The 20135-nt window shown below is 37.7% G+C and overlaps 1 protein-coding gene across 3 annotated transcripts in view; it reads left to right on the plus strand.

Moving 5' to 3' along the window:
- The window catches only part of FANCI (Fanconi anemia, complementation group I), a 76148-nt gene that overhangs the window by 4154 nt on the left and 51859 nt on the right, over positions 1–20135 (plus strand). For 2 of the 3 annotated variants that reach the window (XM_012643744.1, XM_012643745.1), the window contains exons 3-10: positions 5177–5249; positions 11772–11902; positions 12342–12498; positions 12577–12634; positions 14001–14042; positions 14468–14591; positions 15029–15114; positions 16730–16856. In XM_012643744.1, coding sequence (XP_012499198.1) covers positions 5177–5249; positions 11772–11902; positions 12342–12498; positions 12577–12634; positions 14001–14042; positions 14468–14591; positions 15029–15114; positions 16730–16856 — 798 coding nt within the window. Of the gene's footprint in view, positions 1–5176; positions 5250–11771; positions 11903–12341; positions 12499–12576; positions 12635–14000; positions 14043–14467; positions 14592–15028; positions 15115–16729; positions 16857–20135 lie in introns of those variants that run through there. The other variant, XM_012643746.1, reaches the window with a different exon arrangement.

Consider the following 20135-nt stretch of genomic DNA (forward strand, 5'->3'; position numbering starts at 1 on the left):
CGATCCTCCTGCCTCAGCCTCCCGAGTAGCTGGGACTACAAGCATGCACCACCATGCCCGGCTAATTTTTCTATATATTTTTAGTTGTCCAGATCATTTCTTTCTATTTTTAGTAGAGACGGGGTCTCGCTCTTGCTCAGGCTGGTTTCGAACTCCTGAGCTCAAACAATCCGCCCGCCTCGGCCTCCCAGAGACCTAGGATTACAGGCGTGAGCCACCACACCCGGCCGAGCATTATGTTTTGAAGAGAATTTTTATGGCTAGTCATTTAGTCATTGAAGCAAGGTGCATCTTAGTCTCTGTTATCTGACATACTAACTGGGAATTGATGTATGGATGCTCTTTGATTTATTTTTTTGCTTTGAAATTATCCAGGACTGCTTTTGTAGTAGTTTTTTTGGGACAGTATATCATATGAGGTGCAACTTGAATCATTCTATAGATAAGATTTGATTAAAACCAGCATTTAAATTATTTATTTAGAAATTATATTTTACCTACTTCAAAAAGGAATTTGAGGAAGCTTTAACATTATATATACTATAAAATAAGATAAGCAAAAATAAGAACTAGAACAAAATCCATGATGTGTATGGATACTACGAATTACTTCTCTGATCCTTGCTCATCACAAAGAGAATCCTCGTCCTGGTTTTTTTGAGGATGAAATGAGATAATGTATGTAAAGGATCTAACATCTGATAGGCACTCAATAAACATCCAGTAGACACTGAGTAAATGTTAGAAAAGTTCTTCCAGCTCTTCCTGGTTTTAAGTCCCTTCACTAACATGGTCACCTTCCTCTGAATACTTCTTTTTTGTCACCATTTCCCTTAAAAGTTACACACCTCAAATTGAACATGGGGCTCCAGATATGTTCTGTCACTAGGGTAGAATGATACTAATATTTCCCTCATTCTTTCGTGAATGAAGAATTAACTTTAGCAGCAATATCTTACTTTATCAATGGATGCTAAATCCAGGGGAATTTTAAGAACATTGGTACAAAACTGTCAATGAAACTAAAGACCCTATTCTAACTATTCCCAGTAGTTTTTCCACTAATGTCCCTTTTTTATGTTTCAGGATCCCACTCAGCATCCTCCTACATTGCTCTTAGTTGTCATTTTCCGCTGATTTCCTGCAATCTGCAACAATTTTCTTTCCTTGTCCTGCTTGATCTCGTTAGCCCTGAAGAGTATTGATCAGTTGTTTTGCTGAACATGTCTCAGTTGGGGCCTGTTTGATGGTGTCATGCTTGAGCCGAGGTCACATATCCCTAGCAAAAAAGACCACAAAAGTGGTACCATGCCCTTCTCAGTCTATCACACCACTGGACTCATGATGTCATTGTCATTCCTGGTGATACTGACTTTGATACTAGTAACAGTGATTTCTGCTCGGCTTTTCCATTATACAGGGAGAAAATTGGATGACAAGCAAGATATTTGCATAGTCTTAAATGTCTCCCTACAAATTGCTTACTGGTTGCAAAGGGAGGGGGAAAAGTAATTATAACATGGGAAAATCAGGCAACACACTTGACTGGGTGATTAGAATTAATATCAACAATGAGGGACGGGTGGATATCATGTGCCTCCAGATGTGATACTCAGAGAAGGAAACAGTATCACCTGTGTCTATCTAAGACTGCATAAATTCAGTTTAACCACACGGAAACATCAGACAACACAAAATGAGGAATGTTCTATTTAAAAAAAAAAAAAAAATCTATATTTGGATTGTTCTATTAATTTGATATTTCCAGTCTAACAACTAATAGAAAAATTTTAAAGGCTTCTAAAATAAGGATACTTAATTTTAATTGGTCTATTTCTTAGGTTTTTTGTTGTTTTTGAGACAGTCTCAGCCAGGCGTGGTGGCTCACACCTGTAATCCTAATGCTCTGGGAGGTCAGGGTGGGAGGATTACTTGAGGTCAGGAGTTTGAGACCAGCCTGAGCAAAAGCTACACACCTTCTCTACCAAAAATAGAAAAAATTAGCTGGGTGTGGTGGTGTGCACCTGTAGTCCCAGCTCCTCAGGAGGCCGAGGCAGGAGGATTGCTTGAGCCGAGGAGTTTGAAGTTGTGGTGAGCTGTGATGACACCACCGCACTCTAGCCAGGGTGACAGAATGAAACTCAGTCTCAAAAAAAAAAAAAAAGTCTCTCCCTGCGTTGTGTGCAGTGGTGTCATTATAGCTCACTGAGAAACCACACCTGGCCTATTTCTAAGTTTTAAAATGCAGTAGAAAGCATAACTGAGTAAGGTCAGAGAGGAAAACTAAAGATCACATAAGTAGGGGAGGAGGAAGGGGAGTAGAGGACAGAGGAAATAGAAGAAAATTAACATTCGTTGAGCACCTGTTGAGTGTTAGGCCCTGTACAGGGTCCTATACCCATCATCTCAGTCCTTTGAGGTGGGGAAGTGGACACACATAATAGACTAAATAACTTACCTGAGATTATATAGCTAGTAAATGGCACAGCCAGGATTCACATCCAGGTCTTCTGATTCTGGGTCCAGCTTTTTTTCCCCCTCCTATGCCATTGTAGAAACTTAACATTTTCAAAAAAGAATCAGTTTCTCAACCTTGGCACTGCTTATATTTTGTACTGGATAATTCTTTGTTGTAGTGGATTCTCCTGCGTACTGCAGAATATTTATAGTAGCATCCCTGACCTCTACCCACTAGATTCTAGTAGCACCCTTTCAGTCATGACAGCCAGATTTGTCTCTAGACATTGTCCAGTGTCCCCTTGGAGACAGAAATCACCCCTGGTTGAGAACCACTGCTCTAAGAATTATATCAAGTTAGAGGGTGTAGTTAAGAGCACTCAGATACTTCCTTATTATATATTTAAGAAGGGAGAGATGGACTTCAGTTAGAAAGAACAAGCTCATGTAGTTGTGGATAAGATCAAATTATTGTTTTATTTGTGTTGGCTTTTGTGACGCTCCTCTCTCTGGATTATCTTCCCATATTATTGACTGTACCTGCTCAGTCATCTTTACTGGTGGCTGCTTCTCTTTTTAATGACTGATTGTTGGTGTTTCTCTTTGCTTTTCTTTCTCTTCCTGGATGGTCTCATCTATTTCGATTGATGCTCTACTTTGGCATATCTCGTTGTCTGCTTGGCACGTCCACTTGGATATCTCAGCATTCTGAGCCCCGTAGCACACCTGCTGAATCAGAAACTATGAGTAGAATCCAGCAATCTGTTTTAGAAAGCCCTCAAGGTGAATGATTTAGATGCTTGCTTAATCCCACATTTTTACCATGTCAATGGATGATGCCACCGTCCACCCAGTTAGTTGCTTAAGCCAGAAATTTAGGAGTACTTCTTAATTTCTTCTTTTTCTTCATCATTATACCCCTTTCACTTTCCAAACTATGAGGAATTTCTATTCCTAGCTCTCAAATATATCTTGAATCAACTTGTGGGGATGTGTGGGGGGAACAGGGTCTTATTTTGTTGCCCAAGCTGGAGTGCAGAATACAGTCATAGCTCACTGCAACCCCAAGGGCTCAAGCGATCCTCCTGCCTCAGCCTCCTGAGTAGCTGGGACGTGCATCACCACACCCAGCTAATTTTTAAATTTTTTGTAGAGATGAAGTCTTGCTATGTTGCTTAGGTTGGTTGGTTTCGAACTCCTGGCCTCAAGCAATCCTCCTGCCACAGCCTCCCAAGGTGTTGGGATTACAGGCATGAGTCACTGCATGCGGCCAGAATCTACTTTTCTAGCTTTTCTTCCAGTGGAAACTATCTACTATTTCTAGCTCTCAAATATATTTTGAATCTATCTACTTTTCTTCATCTTCTGTATTAGTGTGCTAAGCTGCTGTTACAAAGGTACCACAGACTGAATACCTTAAATAAGAGCAATTTATTGTTTCACAGTTCAGGAGATTAGAAGTTGAAGATCAAGGTGTTAGCAGGGTTGGTTCCTTCTGAGGGCTGTGAGAATCTGCTCTGTGCCCCTCACCTATCTTTAGGTGGTTTGCTGCAATCTTTGGTGTTCCTTGGCTTGTATCACTTGCTCTCTGCTTTCATCTTCATATGGCATTCTTTTTGTGTGGGTATCTATGTCCAGATTTCCCCCTTTTATAACGGCATCAGTCATATTGGATTAGGCCCACCCTAATGACCTCACCTAATTACATCTGCAACAACGCAATTTCCAGATAAGGTCACATCTGTAGGTAATAGGTGTTAGCAGTTTAATATGCATAATTTGGCCCATAACATCTCCCCTGCTATCTCTTTGGTCTAGGCCGCTATCATCTCTAACTTGAACACAGTTATCCCTGTTTCAGTTTTAAACCTCCCACAACCCATTCTGTACACAAAGAGCAAGAATGATTTTTTTTTTTTTTGGAGAATGATTTTTTTTAAAAAAAACCTATTATATCACTCTTTTTTTTTTATCTGTAGAAGCTTCTGTTGCACTTAGACAAAAGCTAAGCTTTCTACGATTCTTCATAGTCTGGGCCTTGCCCATGTCTCCAAACTCATGTTCTGCTACTCTTTTCCTTACTACTCTCCAGCCATATTAGTCTATTGGTCTTTTTCCTTTCCGAGTCCTTGGCCTCAAATATGCTTCTTCAGGGCCCCGGTACATGATGATTTCTCTATCTGGAATATCCTTTCCTCCGTTTGCATAACTAGCTCTTTCTCATCCTCCAGGTTTCTGCTTAAATATCACCTACCTCAGAGAAGCCTTCCCTTATTACCCTAGCTGAAGTTGCCTTTCTTTTCTCAATTATTGTCTATCTCAGCCTCTTATTTGTTTCCTTTACAATTTTTTTTCTGATTCTTTTTCTGTCACCTGTTCCCCTCCTACCCTTTCCATGTTTGTCTTTTTTATGCTTATGTTGAGCCTCAGGGAAAAAACGTGCTCAAAAAGTATTTGTTGAATGAATGTGTATCCCAAAAATATAGCACATAGCCAATGCTGATTAAGTACTCAATGTTTATAGAATGAATGTATGAGTAGATTTTAGTCTTGACAGTCCAGCATCCTATTAAAATCTACCCTGCTCCATCTAAATAAAGATTATGTCTCTGAATGATCTGAACCTAAAAAAGGAATGCCTTTTCATGTTGAGTGTTTAGGTCATTGGGGTAGAGGAGTGTTACCAGAGATTTGAAACTTTTTCTTTCTTTGATTGCAGTTGACTGATCTCCTTCAGAATCAAGCAGTGAAAGGAAAAGCTGCTGGTGCACTCCTGAGAGCCATCTTCAAAGGTAATAATTAATGTAACTTCTATCTCCCTGAGTTCATTGGTAGATTTGTTTACTTTGGGCCTATATTGCTACTTTTCTTACTGTTTGAAGCCCCAGTGGAACATATTCTGTGTTTTGAGGATTCTACAGAATTAACTAAATCATCACTCTGCTATCTAGTGGACTTAAGTAATTTTACTGAAGGGAGTTGAAGTGTTACCTGAGATTGTATTGCTGATTTGGGGGCCTGTAAAGAATGTACTTTCCATAAAATCTGCTTTGGTTTACTTGTGCTTTTAAAATTGTAGAGAAGAGAACAGCAATGTTTAGTACTTAATCTGTGCTTAACCAGGGGCTAGGGAGCTCTGGGCTTTAATGAAATGGAATATCTTGGGTGCCTTATATAGAGATTCTTAATTCTTTGTGAGGGATACTTGTTTTCCTATCTTAAACAAGGACCAGTCTATGTTGTTTCAGATTGTGACTCCCAGTGGTTTCACAAATTCTTGTAGGATAAAATTGTACAAGGCAAAAATTAAAAGTGGCTTTGGATTCTTACAAGGTGTGTTAACTCAATTTATTTTTCTCCTCCCAAGTAAATTGAGTCTTCGCTGCGAGGGTACGAAAACATATCTTCTTGTTCATGAAAGAACTTTCAAAGTTGGTTGAGTCAACGTTTATGAAAACTTGCTAAATATTTTGTAGAAATATCAGAGAAAAGGAAATAATGAAAGATGAGCAGCAGCTGCTCAGATACGGTCCCAAGTGGAAGAAATAAGGGTAGTTTTTTTCTTTTCTTTTTTGAGACAGAGTCTCGCTCTCTTGTCCCGGCTAGAGTGCCATTGCGTCAGCCTCGCTCATAGCATAGCAACCTCAAACTTCTGGGCTCAAGTGATCCTCCTGCCTCAGCCTCCTGAGGAGCTGGACTATAGGCACATGCCACCACGCCTGGCTGATTTTTTCTATTTTTAGTAGAGATGGGGTCTCACTCTCGCTCAGGCTATTCTTCAACTCCTGACCTCAAGCCGTCCTCCCGCTTCATCCTCCCAGAGTGCTAGGATTGTAGGCATAAGCCACCTCACCTAGCCCGGGTAGTTTGTTTCTTGAACGGATAAACCTGGGACAAATTATCATGGCTCCTACTTTTGTGACTAACCTTATTTTTACCTTATTTAAGGTAAGATTTAAGATTTAGAAAGCCTGGTTTAAAAGTAGCATGGATTATCAAGTACTTATGGAAACAACCTCCTAATCATTTTAATCTTATTTAATCAATCATGTATATGACCAATAGTTAACTGCTGATGACATTTTAAAAATTGAGATATAAACCATATACTAAAAAATTCACCCTTTAGGCCGGGCGTGGTGGCTCACGCCTGTAATCCTAGCACTCTGGGAGGCCGAGGCGGGAGGATTGCTTGAGCTCAGGAGTTTGAGACCAGCCTGAGCAAGACCGAGACCCCGTCTCTACTAGAAATAGAAAGAAATTAGCCAAACAACTAAAAATAGAAAAAATTAGCCAGGCATGGTGGCGCGTACCTGTAGTCCCAGCTACTCGGGAGGCTGAGGCAGGAGGATCACTTGAGCTCAGGAGTGAGAGGTTGCTGTGAGCTAGGCTGACGCCACAGCACTCTAGCCCGGGCAACACAGTAAGACTCTGTCTGAAAAAAAAAAAAAAAAAAAAATTCACCCTTTAAAAGTGTAAATGTTTTTAAATTGAGATAATTAACATACTATACAGTTCACACTTAAAATATGCAATTCTAAGGCCGGGCACAGGTGGCTCACGCCTGTAATCCTAGCACTCTGGGAGGCGAGGCGGGTGGATTGCTCAAGGTCAGGAGTTCGAGACCAGCCTGAGCGAGACCCTGTCTCTACCAAAAAAAATAGAAAGAAATGATCTGGACAACTAAAAATATATAGAAAAAATTAGCCGGGCATGGTGCCGCATGCCTGTAGTCCCAGCTACTCGGGAGGCTGAGGCAGAAGTATTGCTTGAGCCCAGGACTTTGAGGTTGCTGTGAGCTAGGCTGATGCCACGGCACTCATTCTAGCCCGGGCAACAAAGCGAGACTCTGTCTCAAAAAAAAAAAAAAGAAAAATATGCAATTCTATGGCTTTTAGTATATTCACAGAGTTGTGCATCCATTACCACAATCAATTTGAAAACCATTTCATTACCCCTAAAAGAAGTTGTACCCGTTAGCTGTCATCTCATCAAATCCCCAATCCGTTCCAACTCTAAGAAACCACTAATCCACTTTCTGTCTCTATAGATTTGCCTATTCTGGACATTTCATAAAAATGGGATCATTCTATATATGGTCTTTTTTGACTGACTTTTTTCACTTAATATATTATAAAGGTATGTTGTAGCATGTATCAGTACTTCATTTCTTTTTACTGCCAAATAATATTCCATTGTATGGCCGTACCTACCACATTTTTCTGTTCATGAGTTGATGAACATTTAGGTTGTATCTGCTTTCTAGCCACAATGAATCATGCTGCTGTGAACATTTGTGTACAAGTTTTGTGGGAACATATGTTTTCATTTCTCTTGGGTATATATCTAGGAATGGAATTGCTGGATCATATGGTTACTCTTAAGTATAACTGCTTGAGAAACTGCCGAGCTATTTTCCAGAGTGACTATGGACGTCGATTTTTCCACATACTCAACAAAACTTGTTATTATGTGTCTTTTTCATTCTAGCCATCCTACTGAGTGTGAAGTGGTATCTCATGGTTTTGATTTGCATTTTTCTGATGGATAATGATGTCAAACATCTTTTCACGTGCTTACTGTTCATTTGGATATCTTCGTTGAAGAAATGTCTATTAATATTCTTTGCCCTTTTAAAAATCACATTATTTATCTTTTAATATTGACTTGTACTAGCTTTTTGTTATTGTATTCTAGATACAAGTCCCTTATTGGGTATATAATTTGCAAAAATGTTCTCCCATTCTGTGAGTTTTTCTTTTTTGTTGGTGTCCTTTGAAGATAAAGTTTTTAATTTTGATGATGTCCTGTTTATCTATTTTGTTATTGTTGTTGCTTGTACTTTTGGTGTCATATCTCAGAAAATACTGCCTAATCCAAGGTCACAAAGATTTATACCTATGTTTTCTTCTAAAAGATTTTATAGCGTTAGCTTGTGCATTTAGGTATTTGATCCATTTTGAGTTAATTTTTGTGTGTGGTGTGAGGTAGGGGTCCATCTTCATTCTTTTCCCCATTTGGCACCCTTATCAAAACTCAATTGCCTGTAAATGTGAGTATTTATATCTGGGTTCTCAGTTCTATTGCCTTGATCTATATGTCTTATCTTTTGTCAGTACCACATGGCCATGATTACTGTAGCTTTGTATAACAGTAAGATTTACAATCCAGAAGTATAAATCCTTCAAATTGGTTTTTCTTTTTCAGGATTGTTTTGGATATCATGGGTACTTGTACTTTTTTGTTAAATTTATTCCTTAGTATTCTTTTTGATGCTATTTTAAATGGAATTGTTATCTTAATGCAGTCTAATAGTATATAGAAATGCAGTAGGTTTTTGCATGTTGAACTCATCTTGCAACCTTCCTGTACTTGTTACCTCTAATTATTTATTTTTTGTGGATTAAGGTTATCTGTTTAGAAGATGATGTCATCTGTGAATAGAGATAGTTTTACTTCTTTTTCAGTCTGGATGCCTTTTATATATTTATTTTACATAATTGCTTTGATTGGAACTTCCAGTACAATGTTGAATAGAAGGTGGTGAGAATGGACATCCTTTTCTTGTTCTTGATCTTAGGAGAGCTTTTTTAGTCTTTCACCATTGAGTTTGATATTAGCTGTGGGTTTTGGGGGGGTTTTTTTTGAGACAGAGTCTTGCTTTGTTGCCCAGGTTAGAGTACTGTGGTGTCAGCATAGCTCACAGCAACCTCAAACTTCGGGGCTCAAGTGAGCCTCCTGCCTCAGCCTCCCAAGTAGCTAGGACTACAGGAGCTCGCCACCACACCTGGCTAATTTTTTGTTTCTATTTTTAGTTGCCCAATTAATTTTTTCTATTTTTAATAGAGATGGGTCTTGCTGTTGCTTAGGCTGGTCTTGAACTCCTGACCTCAAGCGATCCTCCTGCCTGAGCCTCCCAGGGTGCTGGGATTACAGGCTTGAGCCACCACACTCGCCAAGCTGTGGGTTTTTCATAGGCATCCTTTTATCAGATTCAGGGATTTCCATTCTATACCTAGTTTGTCGAATGTATTTATCATGAAAGGGTATTGGATTTTTCAAATGCTTTTTCTGCATCTATTGATATGATCATGTGGTTTCTATTCTTTATTATTTATCCTTTGTTTGTTGTATTTATATTGTGTATTACATTGATTTTTGTACATTGAACCAATCCTGCTTAGTTATGGTGTATAATTCTTTTTAAATATTGGTAGATTCTAATATTTTTTTTTTTTTTTTTTTTTTTTGAGACAGAGTCTTGCTCTGTTCCCCGGGCTAGAGTGCCGTGGCATCAGCCTCGCTCATAGCAACCTCAAACTCCTGGGCTCAAGCAATCCTTCTGCCTCAGACTCCCGAGTATCTAGGACTACAGGCATGTGCCACCATGCCCGGCTAATTTTTATATATATATTTTTAGTTGTCCAAATCATTTCTTTCTATTTTTTAGTAGAGACGGGATCTCGCTCTTGCTCAGGCTGGTCTCAAACTCCTGACCTTGAGCGATCCACCCGCCTCGGCCTCCCAGAGTGCTAGGATTACAGGCGTGAGCTACTGCGTCCGGCCAATTCTAATATTTTGTTGAGGATTTTTCCATCTATATTCACAAGAGATGGTGAACTGTAGTTTTCTTATGTCTTTGGTTTTGGTATGAGGATAATACTGGCCTCATAGGATAAGTTAGGAAAGTATTCCCTTCTGTTTTTTAGAAGAGTTTGTGAAGGATTGATGTGAATTCTTCATTAAACATTGGTGAGTTCACAAGTGAAGCCACCTGGTTCTAGGCTTTTCTTTGTAGCTTAGTAAGTGGTTTTGATTACTAATTCCATGTCTTGGTCTGTTGAGATTTTCTATTCTTTTTTTTCTTTTTTTGAGACGGAGTCTCACTCTGTTGCTCAGGCTGGAGTGCCATGGCATTAGCCTAGCTCACAGCAACAACCTTAAACTCCTGGGCTCAAGTGATCCTCCTGCCTCAGCCTCCTGAGTAGCTGGGACTACAGGCATGTGCCACCAAGCCTGGCTAATTTTTTCTATTTTTAGTTGTCTGGCAAATTTTTCTATTTTTAGTGGAGACAGGGTCTCTTGCTCAGGCTGGTCTCAAACTCCTGACCTCAAACGATCCTGCCCACTTCAACCTCCCAGGGTGCTAGGATTACAGGTGTGAGCCACTGTGTCCAGCCTCTGTTTATTCTTGAGTCGATTTTGATAGTTTGTGTCTTTCTAGCAGTTGGTCTATTTCATATGTTATCTAATTTATTAGTATACAATTGTTCATCATATTCCTTTATAATCCTTTTTATTTCTCTAAGCTTGGTAGTAATCTCCCTCTCATTCTTGATTTTAGTAATTTGGATCTTCTCCCTTCTTTACATTTACAAAAAATGTAAAGGATATCCTTTACATTTTTTTGGTCAGCTTATTTGCCCAACTCTTATTGCTGCCTCTGGCAGCAACAGTATTAATCACTTTGCAACTGATTTAGCAAATGCCCCTGGGTAAAATCGTGTTTGTACTGGTTAAGCTCTAAGGTCAAATAAAGACAAGCTTGCTAATAAAAATTTCTAGCAAACAATCAGGTCAAATAATGACAATTATCTCTGGGAATTGGGCTTTGGAGGAGCTCCAGCCGCATTCTGTCTCCTCCAGAGGATGCCAAGCTACTGGCTTTCACCATGCTATAGGGGTATTTTTTCCATACTGCTGGGTTAGGGGCAAGGAATATGATGAAGGCATGTTAAAATGCCACAAAAGTTACTGTTCTTACTGAGACTCAGCTTTTTTTCTTGCTCCCTGGATTGTTTTAAGCCTTTGGTTAACTTCTAGAGTTCTGAACAAGTTGATTTTGACTATTTTTTCAGTGTTCTCGTATCTTTTATGGAGGAGAGGATTTGCCAGCATCCTTATTACTCTGTTCCTGTTGACATCACTTAGTGATGACATTTTGAAATGAATTATGTCAAAGGCATTAAATTTAGGTTACTGGATTCCCCAAAAGCTGTAAGATATATTAGAAGGTTTCTTTCTCCTGTACTATGTAATAATTAAGTTAAATTAATGAAATAGGCAAATGAAGAAAAGATGACATTTCAATCCCTTTACTTTAGCTAAATCTAGCGCTTTGTCAAAGCTCCTAAATGTTGCTATTCTAAACACTGTAGTAACCAGAAGTTTGATAATTCTTTCTTTTTTTCCTTGCCTTTGATATAGCAGTAATTCTATTTTTTTATTAAACTACAAACCTGTTTGTCTTTCCTATTTACACATCAACATTGTAAGATTTCTTTGTTTCTGTACCACCTGTTTAAAACAATAAGGTTCCCCCTGCTCTGAGAAAGCTGGAACTCTTAGGAGACGTAAGATATACACTTATTGTATCCAGTTGGTGGAATCAGGGGATTTGCAGAAAGAAGTAGCATCTGAGATCATAGGATTACTAATGCTGGAGGTAAGATGGAAGACAAAATCTTTTTTGTTTTGGGGTAGGTTTTTTTTTTTGGTTTGTAATTTATTGAGGGAAGGAAAACTTAAGTGCCAACCCTAGCGTAGTTCCTGTTTATGAATAAGAGCTGTTATTAAAAAACAAAAAAGTGGATGAAAGGGCAATAAACCACCTCGATGTATACATTATATTTCTGGTACCATTGACATATCTCTTTGAAGAGTTGGCATATTTGAAAATGTTAGGGAGTTGATGGAAGATTCTGACCTTTGAAATGCTTTACAGTTATAAGTGTCAGAACAAAATAATTCTATGAATCCTTTATAGGACCATTTCTGGGTCTCGATATCAATTCAGTTATTGTAGCTAAAGACTTTATTTCTTGGAAGGAAATATCAAACGTTGGATTTCTGCTTAAGATTTTCTTTATCCCATGAACTTTTAGGCTCACCATTTTCCAGGACCATTATTGGTTGAATTAGCCAATGAGTTTATTAGTGCTATCAAAGAAGGCAATCTAGTAAATGGAAAATCTCTGGAGTTATTGCCTATTATTCTCACTGCCTTGACCACCAAAAAGGGAAATATGGCTTATGGAAAAGGTAATTTTCTCCCAATTTTAGTGGTTTTGTCTCTATTCACAAAGTCAAATTATTTCTCAGTGTATTTTGCATTTCTAGGCGAACTGAGTGGGGAAGAATGTAAGAAGCAATTGATTAACACCCTCTGTTCTGGCAGGTGAGTCTTTCTTATTAATGTGTAGAACTTTCTCAGGACTACAGGTGGCCAGAGAAAGAACACCATTTATTCCGGGAATTTATAAAGTTTTTAGTCCATTTTTTCTTTGTTTATAATATACCACTATAAAACCATTTAGTCTGCAATAAATTTTTGAGAAAGATGATTTACTGTATTCTGTGCTCTAAAACTATGTGTATAGTTTCTGTTTACTTGACTGTCTATCGTTAACACAGCAATTTAGTCCTCTAAGTATTGTTTGTAGTCCCAAGGTCCTTAAGGCTAGGGAAGTCACCCTGCTGCTATATCTTTTATATTTTTTTGAGGGAGTGGAATATACAAGTCATATTTTTATCATTTAACCAGTTATTGTATTTCTGGGAATCTACCCTAAGGAAAGACTCCAACATACAAAAAATCCTCATCTGTGAACATGTTCAGCATAGAAATTTGTGACCAATGTAAGCATATGGTAATAGAAACATGTAAGTTATGGTATGTAAATTAAGGTAGAGTCACTCCATGAAATTTATACCCATTAAAAATCAAATGCGTTAAGATATACATTAAAGATGAAAAATCCTTACTATATATAGTCAACAATATAAAGAGAATGCTAACTTACACAATACTAATGATTACACTTGGGTATGTTAAAAAGAACAAGGGAATACCCAAGATTATTTAAGCCAGATATAATAGCTTTTATGTTTCCTTACGTAAGATCCTTTACATAAATAATTTTAAGCATGTACCAGAACATGTATGTTTGTTTGCTTTTAATTATGTAAGAATTTATTCAAATTATGTTGTAATATATATTGCATTATTTATTTAACACATCTGTTCACGTCAGCATATACAATTCTAAGTCATTCTTTTTAGTAGTTCTGTAGTGTTCTATTATTTGGCCTGTCTCCATTTATTGGATTATTTGATTGTTTCCAGTTTTTTGCTATTATAAAAAGTGTTTTAATGAATGTCTTTATATATCTAGATTACTTTTTACAAGCATTTACAAGAATATATTTCAAATAGTAAATTGAGTGGGTATGTGGTTATTTGCATTTTTAAAGTTGGTAAGTATTGCTAACTTGTCATGCACTCTCTAAAACAGTATCTGAAGAATGTTTGTTTCTCACAATCTCACCAGCACTGAGTGTCATCAGACTTCTTGATTTTGCCCAATAGGTTAAAAACTGCTATTTCATTATTTTAAATTGTATTTCTTTGATCTTGTTTCCCAGTATTGCAAAATCAGACTTGAAATGGCACTATTTTTTTCCTCCTTATTAATTTTATAGTTACATGTAAATAAGTTAAAATGAAATAAGCTTTTATGTTCTTTGTCATTTTCCTTAAACAGATGGGACCAGCAATATGTAATCCAACTCACCTCCATGTTCAAGTAAGCATCATCTTTCCCTTTTGTTTTTATACCATGTTTTGTGAACTTATCTACTAGAAATTGAAACAGCAAACTCAAACACCAGTTCCTCCTGAATAAGAGTATTAGAACATCTGTTTTCTGTTACAAATTCCCTCCCCATCCCCATCTCCTTTTTGGCTTTATTTATTTATTTAAAATACAAGTTTATGATTTTTTTCCAAGATGCTTTTGCTTAGGTAACATTATCGGTTAAAAGTTCTTCATTAGTGAAAAATCAAAAGAGGCAGTTACAATATTCTATTGTCTCCTTAATTCCCCGCCCCCAAATTTTATTTCTTAAAATATGTTTAATGGAATTTTAACCATTATAAAGCTCTGAATTGAATTTCTAAAAGTAAGACAGTTAGGCTGTGGCTGCAGCCTTTAGAATCTTTGATCCACAGGGATGTTCCTCTGACTGAAGAAGAGGCGGAATTGGTGGTGGAAAAGGTGTTGAGGATGTTCTCCAAGATGAATCTTCAAGAAATACCACCTTTGGTCTATCAGCTTCTGGTTCTCTCTTCAAAGGTATAAATAAAAAAGTATTTCTCTTGGATTTTTGGTGGTACGATGAGTTAGAGACATTCAGCATATTTATATTTTTGGTTTATGTATTAGGACATGGATGCTTTCATTTCATGTGTAGTGATTTGGGCTAGTAAAAAGGTCATGCTCCTCAGCTAAGGAAAACATACATTATCTCATATTACTACATTTTCTTTGTGATAGTAAAAGCGATAAAAATCTCAGGAAAGATAGACTATAAACCCCTTAAAGTCTGACAGTAAAGAGGTATTTCAAATCCTGTTTCAACATGAAAGTTGAAACATTCTCAGTTTGACTCTAGGTTGTAGCTTTCTTAAAAAAATTGTACTTGAGAATTCTTTAGGTTACAAAGTACATTAAATTCAATTTGGTTATTTGCCTTTTAATTGGGTGACCTTACCTATTTTGTCTTCTTTCAGGGAAGCAGAAAGAGTGTTTTGGAAGGGATCATAGCCTTCTTCAATGAGCTAGATAAGCAACATGCTGAGGAACAGAGTGGTGATGAGTGAGTAATATAGTGTAGAAATAAACATCATTTTTACAAATTTATCTACTCATTGTGCATTTTAGCTACTTCCTTATCTTCTCTTTCACCCCCTACCTTCACCTCAGCACAGAACTTCCCTAATCTTCTCCTGGCTGTCTAGTAATAAAGTTAAGAGAATAATGCAGCCTTTTCAGCTCTTCTGTTTGCATTTTGGGGAAATAGTGATAATTGTCCTGTAAGTTACAGATTCAAAACCTATTTATTAAATGTCAGCTCTCTGCTAGGAACTATTTAGCCTTGGGGTTATAGTGACAACCAGTCACACAATGTCCCTGCTCTATTTTGATGAGAAAAGAAAAGAAAATCACAAGAAAAACGTTAGAGTAGAAAGCGCTATGCAGATGATTCAAATGGATGATGTGACAGTGACACCACAGCTACATTAGATGGGTGGGGTCAGGGAAAACCTCTTTGAGAAGGCGCTATTGTAACTGAAGCTTGAATGGTAAGGGCCATAATATATAGATCAGAGAAAAGAACATTTTCAGGTAGGGAAATAGTACAAAGGCAGAGCACAGTGTGGCATGTTTGAGAGAGAGGATTTTTTTTTTTTAAGCAAACATTTGTAGAGTGCTTATTCTGTGCCAGGTGCTGTTCTAAGCACTTTAAACCTCACAACCCTATTTTGCCTGTATTTTATGGATGTGGAAACCAAGCGACAGAGAAATTAAGGAATTTCCCAAGATTATATAGCCAGAAAGTGGTGGTGCTGAGATTTGAATGCAGGCAGTTTGGCTGCAGAGTTCATGCTGTTAACCCCTGTGCAGCCTATTGCTTCGAATCTAAATACCTCCTAGTTATTTGGCTTAAACAGTTGATTAGAAGGTGGTCTTAGATACTGAGTTAGGAAAAGCTGACAGAGAAGCAGGTTTTGGAGAAAATAATGAGTTCAGTTTTGACCACATTAGGTTCGAGATGTATATTAGCAACCCATAAGAAGGTGTTGAGCGGGTAGTCTGAAGTCGTAGGGAGAGGCCTGACCTGGAGATATAGATTTGAAGGGACTAATGCCATGGGACTGGATGGGATTGTCTAGGAAAAGCATGAAGAAAAAGAGACCCAAGACTGAGCTTAGAGGCATTCCACCATTTTACTGTCAAGCAATAGGGGGAGATGAGCCAGCAAAAAAAAAAAAAAATTGTGAAGAGGCCAGTGACAGTGCCCTGGAAGCTAAGAGAAAAAAGTATTTCAAGAAAGAAGTGCTAATTGTGTCACATCTGCTGAGATGTTAATTAAGGTGGAACTTTATTGCTTTTGGTAATGTGGAGGTCATTTGTGACCCTTGCAAGAATAGTCAAATGCCATGGAGGGAAGGGTAGGAAGAGGATAGAAGCCTGATTGAATTGGATTGGACTGGGAAGACACTATGAGATAATGAAGTGGAATTGATCGTATACAATTCTTTCATGAAATTTTGTTATAAAAAGGAGCAGAGAATGGGGCAGTAAAATTTCTACTTCACTCCTCCAGTGATTATATGCATTCAGTTTGAGTCGGTCTTCTTGTTCATCACAGCACCTGCACTTGTCTCTCACTCGAATGATAGCTCTTACCTTTCTATTGGATCTTTTAGGCTGTTGGATCTTGTTACTGTGCCATCAGGTGAACTTCGTCATGTGGAAGGCACCATCATTCTACACTTTGTGTTTGCCATCAAATTGGACTATGAACTAGGCAGAGAACTCCTGAAACACTTAAAGGTAATACCAAACTCTTAAGGTGATCCTAGGTCTCTTTATGAAATGGGAATGTTTGAACTTTTATGCCAGTTATGACAGGAATCAGAAATATTATAGAATGACCTCGTGTCTAGAGGATCTCTTTTTTAGCTTTGAAAGTGGAAAATATATGATGTCACTACACATATAGCCAGGCAGTCTCAGGATGTTCCATTTTTAAAGCCTCTCCTTAAATGTTCTAGTGCAAAAAGAAAGAAAAAATAAAAGCTGAGGACTGTTTGGCAGGAAACTGAAAATCTAATTTTAACTCTCTCTTATGTGGCCTTCAGCCTTGGCCTCTACTTCCCCATTTATGAATTAGTGTATTATTTCTAATGGTATATTGTAGAGTTTTGTGACACTAAGTCATTCATCATTAAATATTTGTAAAGTAGTAAAATAAAAATCAGAAGTGTTTTTTTTTTTTTTTTTTTTTAGACCGAGTCTCACTCTGTTGCCCGGGCTAGAGTGCCGTGGCGTCATCCTAGCTCACAGCAACCTCAAACTCCTGGGCTCAAGCGATCCTCCTGCCTCAGCCTCCCAAGTAGCTGGGACTACAGGCATGCGCCACCATGCCCGGCTAATTTTTTCTATATATTTTTAGTTGTCCAATTAATTTCTTTCTAATTTTAGTAGAGACGGGGTCTCGCTCTTGCTCAGGCTGGTTTCGAACTCCTGAGCTCAAACAATCCGCCCACCTCGGCCTCCCAGAGAGCTAGGATTACAGGCGTGAGCCACCGCGCCCGGCCAAATCAGAAGTGTTTTGAACTCTTTTAAAGAAAAGTAGTATACAGATACATTTTTTCCTTCAACTTTTAATCTTGGAAATTTTAACCCACAGAAAAGTTAAAACACTGTATAGCACAATGAACACCTGTATTCCCTTCACCTAGATTCACCAATTATTAAACACTTTGCTACATTTGCCTTCTCTTGCTTTTTCTCTCTTACGTACACTATTTTTTCCTGAACCATTTAAAAGTAAGTTGTAGAAACCATAGCACTTCAATGCCTGAATATTTCAGCATCCATCTCCTGAGAATATAGACGTGTTACCACAATATCATCATCACATGTAGGAAGATTAACAGTAATTTCACAATATCGTTTAATTTATAGTCTCTATTCAAATTTTCCCACTTGTCTCCAAAATGTCTTTTATAGTCCTCCCCCCCACCCCTCGCATGCTCCAGGATCTAATCAGGCTTCCTGCATTGCATTTGGTTATGTCTCTCTAGTATCTTTTGATTAATATTTTGAAGTGTCAGCCCACTTGTGTAATATCCCACATTATTGGATTTATCTGATTGTTTCCTCATGATTAGGTTCAAGTTAAACTTTTTTTTTTTTTTTTTTTTTTGAGAAAGAGTCTCACTCTGTTGCCCCAGCTAGAGTGCCGTGGCATCAGCCTAACTCACAGCAACCTCAAACTCCTGGGCTCAAGCAATCCTCCTGCCTCAGCCTCCCCAGTATCTGGGACTACAGGCATGTGCCACCATGCCCAGCTAATTTTTTGTATATATTTTTAGTTGCTCAGCTAATTTCTTTCTATTTATAATAGAGACGAAAGTCTCGCCCTTGTTCAGGCTGGTCTCGCACTCCTGAGCTCAAACAATCCACCTGCCTCTGCGGCCTCCCAGAGTGTCAGGATTACAGGCGTGAGCCACCGCACCTGGCCCAAGTTAAAACATTTTTGGCAAGAATACTTTGTAAGTGATGTTGTATACTTTCTCTTGGAAGGTCAGCAAACTTCCTGTAAAGGGCCAGATACTAAGTATTTTAGGCTTTGCAGGCCATGAAGATTTATCATAACTGTTCAACTACACTATAGCAAGAAGGCAGCCACAGACAAATCATAAATAAATGAATATGGCTATGTTCCAATAAAACTATATGGACACTGAAATTTGAATTTTATTTAATTTTTATGTGACACGAAATATTATTCTTCCTTTTTTTTTTTTTTTCCCCTTCGAACCATTTAAAAATGTAAAACCAGTCTTAGCTTAAGGGCTGTACAAAAGTGTTGGACTAGATTTGGCCAATAGGCAGTAGTTTGCCAAACACTGTTCCATGTATTACATCAGGAGGCACATAATACCAGCTATCCTGCTTCTGGTGTTGCGAAATCATTTGCTTAAGACCATGACCATCAATTTCCTTCATTTGTAGATATGTATGTATCCCTTTGTAATTAGAAAGTAATCTATAGGATCATAAGTTAAGAATATGTGAAAATCCTTTTCTCATATGGTTTTTGTTTTCCTATCAATTGATAATTCTTGGCCTAAATTAGTAATTATACTGGGAGTTGCAAAATGGTAGAATTAAAATTAGAAAATTTTAACTGTACCATTTCTTCTACATTATTAGTTGGCATTCTTCTGTAAAGGAGCCTCCCCTTTCCCTAGTGTTTTGAACATTATTGTGCACCCATGAACATTTTTTGATTCAATGTACTCATTATTTACTATTGTTATTATCTGTTTTAAGTACAAGATTACCAAATTTGGCCATTTGGATCCTTTAAGTTGGCTTAGGTGTCCTTTTGATGTGACCCCCATTAGTCTTGGGGCACTTTTTTGACATAAGATATCCAAGGCTCACCTTGTACTTTCCTTGTCCCATTCTGATGCCATTTCTCCAAGGAGCCCTGGGTCCCTTTTGTAGGAAAGGATATTTAAAAACCATGACCTGGGAGGTAGGCTTTAAAGCATCTTTATCTTCTGTGTATCTGTTCACTCTTATTTTTATTTAGGTTCACAGTAACTATACTCCTGGTCTTTTCAAAGAACCAGCTTTGTATATTTTGATCCACTCTACTGTTTTGTTTTTGTTTTTTTCCTGTTTCATCCATGTTTGATTTTGTATTTCTTTTTTTGTTATTTTGGTGTCGTTTCTTCTAAGCCTCAAAGACCTATTTTTTAAACTTAATTGAGGTACAATTTACATAACATAAAACTCACCCATTATAAGCATACTATTCAGTGATTTTTCACAAATGTACCTAGTTTTGCGACCATTACCATAATCCAATTTTAAAAACATTTTTATCAATCAATAAGATTCTTCCTGTCCATTTAATCTCCATTCCCACTCCCAGCTCCATACAACCACCAATCTACTTTCTGTCTCTGTAGATTTGCCTTTCCTAGACATTTTGTATAAATGGAATCATATGATAGATGATCTCTTGTGTATGCTTTCTTTCAATTAGTGTAATGTTTTCAAGGTTCATCTGTGTTGTAGCATATATATTTT

The sequence above is a fragment of the Propithecus coquereli genome, unplaced genomic scaffold (genome assembly GCF_000956105.1).
Source record: "Propithecus coquereli isolate 6110/MARCELLA unplaced genomic scaffold, Pcoq_1.0 Scaffold20, whole genome shotgun sequence".
NCBI classification, from domain to species: domain Eukaryota; kingdom Metazoa; phylum Chordata; class Mammalia; order Primates; family Indriidae; genus Propithecus; species Propithecus coquereli.